The 12823-nt window shown below is 35.7% G+C and overlaps 1 protein-coding gene across 5 annotated transcripts in view; it reads right to left on the reverse strand.

Annotated features, from left to right (window-relative positions):
- Window positions 1–12823, reverse strand: part of ATE1 (arginyltransferase 1) — an 86582-nt gene that overhangs the window by 11637 nt on the left and 62122 nt on the right. For 4 of the 5 annotated variants that reach the window (XM_088132354.1, XM_088132357.1, XM_088132356.1 and 1 more), the window contains one exon: window positions 3261–3381. In XM_088132354.1, coding sequence (XP_087988480.1) covers window positions 3261–3381 — 121 coding nt within the window. The remainder of the gene's footprint in view (window positions 1–3260; window positions 3382–12823) is intronic. The other variant, XM_088132358.1, reaches the window with a different exon arrangement.

Genomic DNA, 12823 nt, shown 5'->3' on the forward strand with positions numbered 1-12823 from the left:
GCATTTTCCCTTTTCTGTAACCCATGGAACAATAACCTTCTAAGTTCTGCTAAGAACTGTGAGAAAATAAAACAGTTTCACAACTTTCAAAATGTTGCTTTTTAAACCTACCCATCACAAAGATAGTATCAATATACATTAAAATTATTCATCTATCCAACCATCCCTTTTGTATATCAAAAATAAATTTACTGCTGCCCTTAGTTCCAATATATTCATAAATAATTTGGGATATGAGCTTCCTTCATTAGAAGGCATGTAAAATTTTGCTGGTTATTTCAATTCATATGGGCATATGTGTTTTATTATTTGGCAATAATTACAACAATAACAATAATAATATGATAATGCAGCAATAATAATAATGCAGCATATATAGGCTTTTCAATGGACAAATGTAATTTGCTTCTTTATAAAAGGGAAGCAGGTAAGACAATGCTAGAATACAAATCTTTTACCAGCATACAGAACAGTTTGTTCACTAGATCATATCTGCATCACAGTCGCATAAGCTTCAATAGGTTAAGTACCACTATATGATCATTCTCTTCATCTTGAAAGTCTGAGGAACGTTGCATGGCTGTTCAGTGATAGCTGAGACTACAGTTATTTTACTTTATTTGGCTTCTATGCCGCTCCATTTGGGAAGATTCTGGAAATCCAGAGTATAATTTTCTTATATAAAATTAATAGTTCAATAAAATTGGAAGACTAGAATGCTGCTGCATCAGAACAATGCTCCATTCAGTTCAGCATATTAACAGTCACAGTGACTAGCCAGGGGTTCCCAAATAACTTCAAAGAAACCGAGCTTTAAGGCAATAGCTCCCTCCTACTCATTTTCTCCAGTAAATGCTATTTGGTCATAAATTGTCTCTATACTTAGGGATCACCTAGCACTCTTTATGAGTCAGCATTTTGTAGCCAATGAATTTGTACTGAAGAGGAAGAAATTATCTTCTGAGACATTTCTTCCTCTTCAGTCTTTCCTCTAAAGCAGTGTTGTCCAAACTTGGCCACTTTAAGATGAGTGGACTTCAACTCCCAGAATTCCCTAGCCAGCCAGAATTCCTTTTTTTTATTGAAACTGTGCTGGTGTTTGTGAATCTCAATGGCTTCCTGGTAAAAAAAAAAGAAAAGAGGAGAGTCTAAAAATCAACAAAACCTGGCTACCAATCCTGAAAAATACAGCCTGCAAAAGGTCAACGGACTCAGCTCAACCACCAGGACATGTGAACAGTTCACACAATGAACTTGCTAATCACCCCCAGCAGCCCCCTTGTTAACAATTCAATAGAAGAAAAACCCCTGCCTAATCCCCAGGAAGATACACACAGATGCTGACACCAAAAGAAGCAGCCACTCAGTAACCCAACCCCCCCACACACACCCAATCCCCCTTCCCCCCCGATCTCTATAAATACCCAAAAAAAGGGTCACAACACCCTGGGCACAGAGAGAACTACTCCTGTCTGTGCTCCTGCACTCTGAAGATGCCGGTCACAGGTGCTGGTGAAACGTTAGGAAACAAAACTTCAAGAACATGGCCACACAGCCCAGAAGACCCACACCAGCCATCGTATGCCAGCCGTGAAAGCCTTCGACACTCCTGGTAGTCATTATAGTTATAGGTGTTCATCACTTATCACTATAGTGATACACACCCATTAAGCCAAGATTTGGCATGAGAAACTATGGTGTAGCTTGAAGAAATGACCAAAATAAATGAATGTCACTAAAGAATTTTTCCAAAGATAGCTAACAAGTATCACTGTTAGAATAAATAGTATTTTTATCTCACTAGGTTCAGTGAAAGATATATTATTTTTGAAACAAAGTAAGCTGGAGACTTCTGGTAGTCATTGACAGCTATTAATAATGGGAAAATACAAACTCTCCCCTCTTGTTGCTCAACTCTGGCAACTATTTTATGAACTGGGAGGTCTATCAAACTCTGTTATGAACTCAACAGCATAACAACATGCATTGTTATAGCAAACTACTGCATGTGAAACAGAGCGTACCACTGTCTGTCTAACCTGATACTCATATTCACTGAATTGTAACTAAGAGCCCCATTTTAACTGACAACTGTAAAAGGAGGTGTTCTGCAGGAGACAAGCTCTGGAATGGCGAACTGCTTCCTTCATGCCAGTAGTTGCACAAACCTCAAATGACTCTCATTCACAGCAGGCATTATGTTTTAATTTCCTTAAGCCACAGGACCCAAGCTTGAATTCAGATTGTGTCTGGACTTACGCGTTCAGTATGGATAAAGAGGCAGACTTTTATATTTATTATTTCAAAGTGGAATTGATACAAACCTTCATATTTTTTATGCTAAGATCACTGTTGTCATTCGGCATTAGTTCCTTCATCTTAGCAGTCTTTTCTAGACCACTTATTCAAAGCAGCATTTTGTCTGTCTCATAAGCAGATTGTTTAGTTTGAATTCAATTTATAATGCAATGTAATCTTCTTGTAACATGCAATGTATGTTCTGGCATTGTTTTAATTTCAGAATCAATTCAGGCTTTATAGGTCAGCCAAAGTCAGAAAGCTCCTCATTACATCATGATGAACAACTCTGACCAACTGTAAATTGATCTATTTTCTTCTGGACAAAGTATTCAGAAACAAGCAAGCACTTTCATCTTTATATGAAGAACCGTTTGCTTTTGTAACAAAATAATCTAGAAAACAATAGGTTTTACCTAAAGGTCAATGCCAGGAAAAGTCTCAAATTTTAAAGAAGCATCCAAAAATATTGTATAGGATACAAACAGCCTATTCTTGTTCAGATCTATAATACTGTATTATGTGAGACTGTGCCATAACTCATACATTTCTCAGGAATAGATAATGAAATAGTGCAATGCTGGAAAGTATAAGTTCTTCCCATCTACTCATAGTACCTCCTACAAGTATTTACCTTTTCACAAGGCAATTTGCAGGATACAAATATTTCAAAAGGCATTTCTATGGACGGGTTTGCTCAATGAAGGCTATGTGTACATGTATGTGTGTTTCTATTACTCCATCACCATCATATTATTTTAGCACTTGACTCTGGTGAATGTATGAAATGGAGCACAGGATACCTTCTTAGCTAACATAATAGCTTGTGAAACATACTTTCTAATGAAATGGAGTCACCTTATACATTATAAACTAATAACAGACATTGTAAAGGTGATCTATCTAATTAAAAACACTTTTAAAAATGCAAAGGGACCAATAAACTAAAGTTATGTACCTACCTACTTTTAAGTCTTGATTGAGGCGAGAATATTTTGAACGATCAAGAGAAGGCAGACACTGCTCAAGGGGTATCCAAGTATATGTCTCTGGACATAGTAAATCAGAAGGTCTATACTGTCCCTGAAAAAAATAAGGAAAATAACAGCATGCCATTTATTAATCAAATCCAAACAATTCCAAATATCTCTATCTCCAAAATGTCTCCTGCAGTAACATAGATATGAAAACTTAATAAAACAATCCTGCCATAGCACGTGTAGACAAATATAAATTTCTCTACATATATAACTTTTCTGTTGGGATGTCCAACCTTGGCCAGTCTTAAAAAAGCTCAGAAAGACAATACCTGGTCTGTACTTGAATGTGAAAGCACCAGGAACCTCCCCCCCCCCCAGGAAATTAGACTGGGAAGTTGAGAAGACAACTTAGAAGAAGGCAATGGCAATCCAGATGTGCACTGGAAAGGAAACAAAATGGGCCTATCTACATGAACACTGGAGGGTCTCTTTACCTTTTACTGCATCCCCTTATTTTGGGGATTGCACTGGTAACATTAATTACAAATTATTTGGCTGACTGCTATAAACAAAGACACACTGCGCATTAGGAACAATTTGTTCAACAGCTTATTGTTTTGAGAAGGTACTTCATAATCTTTAAAACAGAATTAACTTAATATTAAGTAAAATATACATTGAGCTGCCACTTTGAAGCTACAAGTCCCAGAATTTCCACCAGTTCCACCATATTTGCTGGGAATCCTAGGAACTGCAACACCAATACAACTGGAGGGTACCAAGTTGGGGAAAGCTGATCTGGAGAATGAACCATCAAGTCTGTTCCTTCACTTCACCTGGCTTAACCAAATGGGAACTAATTCTAGCTGAAAGGCTTTGAAAAGAAACCAAAAAAGATATCAAGGTATTTACATACAGTAAAAACATCTATCACTTATATCAGCGTGTACTTCAACTGTTTAGCCGATGTACAGAATTAGTAACGATAATGAAGCTAATAAGACTGGGCACTGGTTTGGATTCAAAGGCAAAAGGTGTTTCAGAGTGCACATAGGTGCACGCTTAGCACCCGTCAGCAAGTTCTTAAACCCACTGCATCTTTTCTGAGGATCATGGTGCCAGAGTGGAGGACAACCATGTGATCCCAGGAAGAGATGCAGCTGCTTTAAGGAGCTGCTGAGAGGTGCTACATCTGGACCACTACTTGTTGCAAAACCACTTTGTCCCTTCAAAACCGAAGCCCTGAATTTCTCTAGAAACCAGCATCCTCACTGATATATAAGCTGTTCATGAAAGTAAATGTTAAAGCAAATATTAAAGTAAATCTTCTTTAAAATTAAATCTTTTCTGACATGTCTATTTCATCACAGATATTCCTACTTCAATCAAAAGGAGGCTGGAAGCACCTTTTCTGATTAATACATTTTATTAAAAGGCATTAGTCATTCTATGTATTTTTTGCTACCATAGACTAGCATGGCTCTCTTTCTACAATGCCACCTCAATGTTAACCATTTGGAGTATTTTCATTTGTATAGAGTAAAATCTGAAATAGCCCTTTTTTCAGTAATCAGGTTAGTCATCCAAATCTGCAGGAGGAAATTTCTGAGCCAAATAAATATCTGCAGGATAATCATTTATACAGAATGTATGAAAAAAAATGCATTTTGAAAGAAAAGCAAACTACCCATAACAATGCCAAATTTTAGGTAATATATATCCTTCCAGCACAGAAAAGTCCAACTTTACACCGACAAGTCTGACCAATATTGAGATAAGGCAAATCAAGGCAAGCAAACTTAACTGCAACAAGAAGAACTAAATATTGAATAAATGTCAAGCTCATTATTGTGTAGTGAATTAAAGACAACTCTTATTTGTTTTCTAGTAGTTTTCATTTACGTTTGGCCATGGAGAACTGGATACTTTTACACACAGATGCAATCAGATATCAACCAATAAAATAAAATAAAAGTATTATTTTAATCCCATATCCACATACCCAATGGGGGAGAAAGGGAACAACAAAAAGAATTAATGGAAATTATCACCTGCCAATTATCGCATTTTCATATTAAAGATCATTTTCATATTAAGATACACCAGATCTTATACATGAAATATTTTAAGACCCATTAAACTGTTAAATTATTTCCTCCAAAAAAAATCAGCAACATTTTTAGCATTTTTAATCCAATCAATGAAAACTTCACTTTCTACATTTTAGGAAATTTCTTTCAGGTGGTTTCACACTGGGTGACACATGCTGGCTAACATTTAAACAATGTTTACCATTAAAAGAACAAGCTATATTCATCCCCTCCACAAGACCGTAATGAGTGTGGAAATTTTCATTTATGCTTTCGATTAACCACAGGTCTTTGTTACATCCGACTATGATGTAACAAAGTATAGTTAGTATAAAATGCAGTTTATAAAAGTGGATTACTTCAACAAACTGGTTAGTACAAAACTGTCTAGGTCGTTCATCAGTAATGAGCTGTGATTATTGGAAACAAAGGTATATAAGTATTCAACCCCCTCCTCTGAACCAAGTTGGAGGAAGAGGCTGGAGTAGAAGCCTAGCTGACCACAGCTCAGCCACATAATGCTATTCTTTTCCCTCATGACAGAAAATAAAGCAGTGTATCATTCAGGGCCCACTGACATGGTTTCAGTATGTGAGGACAGTCATAAAACTCCTCTTTATGTGCCACTCAGTCCATATGTATTCACTTAGAGAAAATCATAGTGGTGCACCAAATCACAACTCTGTTCTTGGCAGAAGGCACAGCTTATCATGTGGCCAAACAGCAGAATGGAAACAGAACACCATGTCTCCATAATTATCTGGCATAATGTGTGCATCTTACTGTTTATGAGATATACTCTAGCTATAAAGTTGTCTCTTTCTAAATGGCCCTTTTGATGTATGCAGAGTATTTGCACAATTATTTCTTGTTTCATCCCACTCATTCACGATGAGGGGACAAAGACAACAAAATATTCCTGATGAAGAGGAAGAATATCTCATCTTCCTGTTGGAAACTGAACTGATTTGCAGTTTGGACTATATCCAACATGAGCCTGACAGAGGCTACAAACACTAGTCACGACACTAGTCCATCACAGATTTATTCTAGACACAAATTTCAACTATAGTAATTATTTTGTCTCTCCTTTGTTTCTCTTTCTTAGTCTCCTGCCAAAAGACATTCAACCAACCTCTCTTGTCACTAGTTTCCCCTTGTAAAAGATACACTGAAAGAAAAGAAAATCTTACATATGACATTCATTCAAGCATGGCTGGATATTTAATTGGAAACTTCTGGAGGCAAGCTTGGCAATTCTGCCTTAAGGAGTCTTTAATTGAAGTATTCTCACTTTGCCTGCCTTTGTATTCTAGTTTCTGTGCTAAAAGCATCTTGGAACTTCTGTTCCAAACAAGGCCAAAGATTTTAATGAAACTTAAATCTGAAGATTTACTCTTAAAATATTTTGGAAAATCTAAGGGATTTGGTGAGTATTTGAGATGAGGGTATGTTAGAGGGGTTTGTTTTTACAGACTAACCCAAATATGAAAAGTAAAAGCTCCAAAGAAAGATAATAGTTACAAAAAAACAAAGAGGGCCAAGTACCAGTAGCACAGAACAAACAGAAAAGGTTAAACACACATTTAATTCTTTTATCAGGTACAGTGTACATCTGTGTTCTATTTTTCCACAATAAACCCATTGATCTTTTATTAAAAGTGAATTAAGGCCTTCATCTCAGTTTCCAGCCAGCTGCTTTAAAGAGGAATCTTAACATTACATAAACAAAATAGCCTCAAATTATCAACAGCAATGCATTAAGGCAAAGGCATGAGAAAAAGTGAGCCAATCCAAAGGTTTATTAAATTCAGCCTTTTCCTTGAAAGAGGACACCAGCAGAATCCCATCAGCACAATACTACAGCAGACCCTTGCTCCCTGATTTAATTACATAAACAGAGATACGCATTATCCACCCCAAGAGAGTGCTTTGCATCCAAGTGCAGCTACTCTGTTTTCACAAACCCTGTTTAGATGGCATCACCCAGAGTAAGGCACTGTTGAACTAGGAAGAAAAAAATCCAACTATTTTATTCATATCTTGGGCTGCTGTATGATTAAGGTTCCAGAATGCAGGGAGAGTCTGCATGCACTGGACCCTCTTTGTGGATGTCCATACATAGTGCAGAGATACTAGGAGTCAGTGGAAACAGGGCTAGGCAGTCTTAGGGTCAAGGCTCAGTATGACTGTAGCCTCATTTTACATAAAATTTATTTTCACATAATGGATATGTCAAAGGGCAAAAGAGCTATAGCATCTGGCCTCACATTCAACATTCCAGAACTTACATTTTTGGAAAGCCCAGGCATGCTTAAACTTGGGCCTGGAATAGAAAAACAAAACTGTCTAATATTTCTATTTTGATGGTTTAGGATATTTTTATTGCCTCAAAATATCAGGAACAAGAACATTTTTGCTGATCATTCATGATTTGGGAAGCTAGCACTACATTCATTCTAGTGAAGTATTTCAGTATAGACTTCTATACAAATACATATGCATATATGTATAAAAACCAAGGCATATACTGGCAATGGTTTTGGCTTGCTTACTAACTTCACAAAAGATTTATCTGAGCACCATGCAGGAACGCTAAGATTATTGTGGCACTGGGCACCATTTTGTCAATCTCTGTTAGAAGAAAGAGTATGTGTAAACATTGTCTTTATTTTGAAACATGTAATGCTCATAGGACCAACTAGTTCCATCTGTTGCAATTCTTCAAAACAATTAGATGTGACATAACAAGCTTTCATGCTCCCTATTATGAGATCTTACTGATACACATTTGTTAAAAACGGTAGGTGAAATCTACAGGAAGCCTTTTTCCTCCTCCCTCATGTGCTTGTGTTCCTTCTCAGTCCCATCTTTGGTTAACATTAATGTCTGAATTCATGTAATCAGCTAGAGAAGAAAAGGAGAAACTGTGCAGGGGAGGAGAAGAAAGTCCTTGATATAGTTCCAAATAGCCAACTTGGACCATATTCCTACTTCATCAACATACAAATCAGATTTCTGGTGCATTCTGGTATTTTCCAAGCTCCTGTTTCAAGAACCTCAAATATTTTAAGTGGCACTTTCTTTTTAAAGCCTGAATAATTCAAGTTGTCAGATGGCTCCTAGTTCAGAGTTTACACTAGCGAGGGGAAGCTTGAAACTGGCAGAGAAAAACATTCAGCACATTCTCTTCTAGCCTATCTCCTTGCTTAAGTTTTCTTTCACACTTCTAGTATGCCATGCAGTGAATACAAGGGCTCAGAATGTGGTTCTGGTAAATTATCAGCTGTGATCTGTTGGAAATCCATGTAGCTGTACAATGATCTGACTATTGTTAAAAGTGATTTCACATATAATATATAGTTTAATGTGAAATTTATCACAATTAATATGGGCTTTTTTTTCAGTATTACATTACAATCTTACCTTACTCAGATCATTCTGAGAAGCATTTTCCTCAATTAATCAGTGTCATGTTATTGATTTATCCACAGAAAAGCATTAAAAAAAAAAACTATTTCCCTGTCCTTCCATCCCTTGTATTTCTTTAATGTTATCTTGAATTATATTCCAAAATTGTGAAATCTGAGAGTTTTTGAGGAATATTGAGAAAAGGATTATAGCATATAACCCTGGATATCAAAGTCTAGATTCAAGAAATGCGTACATTTATCAATTTTTGAAAGGGCATTTTTTAAACTGATCAAAAAATGACACATACCTTTCCCTTTGGCATAGATTTCTTAATATTTTACAAGAGACATTTCTATATGTAATTAGATACAATATTATTAAATTATTATATGAATATGTGATATATTTAGATGATTTATGTTAATTTAGAAACCTAATTTTTTAGGATTTTTTTCTGTTTGTCTATGTTTTATTTTCTTTCTTTTGGTATTTTAACTTCATTGCTAATTACTTTGTTGGATGAATGCATATTACTTTTTAATACTTTTTAAAAATGTTTAACATCTTGTGTTTTCTATATCATTAAGATGTTTTACTGCCTCTTCCCTTCTATCCCTGGTTCCTCTTTTCTACTTTCTACTTCCCATTGAGACTGAATACCTTTTCCCTGTTCCTTTTCCCACTGAATATACTGTAGTTATAATGTTTAAGACTGAATTATTCAGAGTCTCAAATGGCCTAAGCAGGTGGTAAAAAAACATAGTGATTTGACCAGTTTTGGTGAATCCAGACAAGATCTGTAAAACTAAAGTTTATGGCTTGCTTTGTTGTGTAGACTAGCCAAATTGGGCTTATGCAATAACCCATCATTAAGCAAACCATTTCTTAGTGCAAAATGCTAACCCAGCTTATATTTTAATACAGCTAAGAAGATGAGAATGCAGACATAAGAGTGCATGGTGAAATTCTAAAAAATATACCCTTCAATTCCTTTAACTTTTGATGTGCTGTTCAATTCATATATACTAAGATGCCACGAATGTTTCTTTTAAAAATTCAATTTAACAGTGAAATCATTCAAGGATAGAAAACTGGAACTTTCCCAGACAACTCTAAACAGTCAACCACAGGTAAGACTGGTTAAAACCACTTTGGTGCTTGAGGTAAATAACAAAACCAGCAAGCCAAAGTAATTCAAAAGTCCTGAATGCCCACTTCTCACTCTTACATATAAATGGCAAAAGTCTGTACTGAAAAGTTCTACCTGTGAAGCTCATCTCTGTGCCCCTCAAGTAGAAGCAGATTGTCACCATTTTCAAGAATGTTTCAAAATAATTCTAATCTAGGCACAGTTTAGTCAGTAATTAGGATCAAAAATACATTATAATGTTCATAATTTTAAAAATCCATTCTACCTGCTATGCCACAAATGGGTCAAAAATATTTTAACAACTTTGTGACAGCAGCATTTTATTGATAAAAGATCTTTCTTTACAGATGCTGGAAGGGAGGTAGGGTAGACTGAAGAGAAGATATAATTACATTTTTTTTTAAAAAAAAGAAACAAAAATAGTATACTAAATACAATAGTTTAAATGTATTATGTTAGTGGAGATGCTATCTTTTGGGAACCAGAGAAAGCATTTTGCATCCTTGAATTCCTTTAACCTGCTTAAGGATGTGAATATACATTTTTTAAAAGGTACACCCACCCACCCCAGGACTGATTATCCATTATTTTGAAGAAGATGCTATTAATTCTGATTCTGTCAAACTGACCACTTCTTGACAAAAATGTGGTAATGATGAAACTCTCATTCTCTTTTCCCTATGGCACAGTATATACCACTGAGCTATTCAATTTTCACTAGGTCTTCAGAGAACCCTAACAAACCTGTGCCCAAGAAAAAGAAGGAAAACAGTTACGGCACATATTGACTTGAAGAGTCTGAACTACTCTCTAGAGATTAAAAAAAAAAAGGTTTTTAAAAGGTGTTTTAATGTGTACTACATACGTTGAATATTATATTAGCAATCTTGATTGTTAGCAAGATACATTGTTCTTTGACAAGCTTACAAGAAGTATCAGTGGCTGCCAAATGAACTTTTCATAAAAATAGTTTTAACAGAAACATAAAACAAGAGCTGGAAAAGACCAGTTAGGAAGGTCACTTTGTCCTGCTGGAGTAGGAAGTTAACAGAAAAAGACTCAGTTCTGTGACTGATCTACAGCTGTAAACAGCTCAAAAGAAACTTCTCCCAACAACTTCTATTCTTAGAAAGCATAGGAGTTTTTCTCTTTACCTTTCCAGTTCCAATCTACTAAACACAGCTTTATACTTTATATTATCCTGGTTTTTTAAAAGATTTTTTTTCATCCTGCCTTTATTATTTTTTATAAATAACTCAAGGCAGCGAATATACCTAAAACTCCTTCCTCCTCCTATTTTCCCCACAACAACTACCCTGTGAGGTGGGTTGGGCTGAGAGAGAGAGACTGGCCCAAAGTCACCCAGCCGGCTTTCATCCCTAATGCGGGACTAGAACTCTCAGTCTCCTGCTTTCTAGCCTGGAGCCTTCACCACTAGACCAAACTGGCTCTCCTGATTTTTAATAAATTGGCTTATAACACAAACTGTTTTTTCAATAAATTCCAAATAATTTACATGTTTTCATATCTTGGAGAGCTTATCGTTCTTATAATTTAGTTTTAGAATAAAGTGGTTCTTAAAGTATAATTAAACTAAACCTACCAGTGAGAAATTCTCTTCAAGTATGATACAGAAACCCTTAACCACATGGATTCCAGAGGAAAGCAGAGCTAAACTACTGTTTTGTGACCTATTACCTCTGAAAACAAAAACCAGTTCTAAAGGCAAATACTGTGTTTGCATACAAAAATATGCAAAATACAACATTCATTCAGATTTTTCAAAATTGGATTCTTAAATACTATAGTATTTAAGAGTCTTTACAATACTATCAAAATGCCAGAGCAAAATATGAGACAGAAATAAACCTTGGACAGAATAGTATTTTAATAACGTATTAAACTTGTATGCCGCCTGACTCCCAACAACTTTATCTGCTTACATCACCATGTATCTGCTTACATTACCATGTCTTTTTAAATTTATTTCATTTATTATTAAATTTATATGCCGCCCATCTCCCCCAGTGTCAACTGCAATACCTTCCAGGGTCAGTTTCAGGGCTAAGACAGATCATCTAATATACTCACTATATTGTAGGACTTCTATTAGAGAATCTTAGCAAATATAGTTTAGATTTCCAGAGAAGTACATTATAACTATAACAAAGTATTAATTAAAATTAGGTAAAAAAGATATTATACATGCAGACAATTAATGGCCAACATTATATCACTTTTTAAAGACCCTGATATGTCTTTTATACGTTTTCTTTAAGGAGCTAAAACGTTTTTTCTACTTCATTTTTTTTTTCAGTTGAGTTCCTTACTCAAAATCCTGAGGAAGCAGATTAAAACATGACAGATTAAAACATGATTTTTTATTGTCCATTCAATGACACTTGCACTGATTTGTACACTACTCATTTAACAATTTGTAAAAATCCTTGTTTTTAATTGAACAGTACAAGAATTACCACACTTAAATGGTGATTTTGTTGTTCCAAATGTCCTCTAATTTTGCACCATTTAAAACATCTTCTCCTCAGGCAAACTAAGAGACACTAGAAAATCAGCTACAAAAAAAAGGAGACACACAAAATCGGCTGCAGATTATTATATTATGTATAAAAATGAGTAATTCATTTGTAGCAGATGCATATTTAACAGCAGGAGTGCATTAATTAAATATAACTCTTCAAGATGGCGGCAGGGAGTGGACACCTAGTGCGTAGCTCCCAGCCATAACCATCATAAACCAGCTTTTTACCATAGCCAGTATGGGGCTGAGGAGAGTTGGAGGCGTGGGACCCACGTGTGAATGTGGGGTGAATGAAGAGAACCCCCAGCATTACCTCTGTCTGAGGCGGCCATCACGGCGGAGAGGAAAG

This window comes from Python bivittatus, unplaced genomic scaffold, assembly GCF_059951505.1.
Source record: "Python bivittatus isolate LINGU-HERP-01145 unplaced genomic scaffold, Pbiv_v1 ctg000980_np1212, whole genome shotgun sequence".
Classification (NCBI taxonomy): Eukaryota; Metazoa; Chordata; class Lepidosauria; order Squamata; family Pythonidae; genus Python; species Python bivittatus.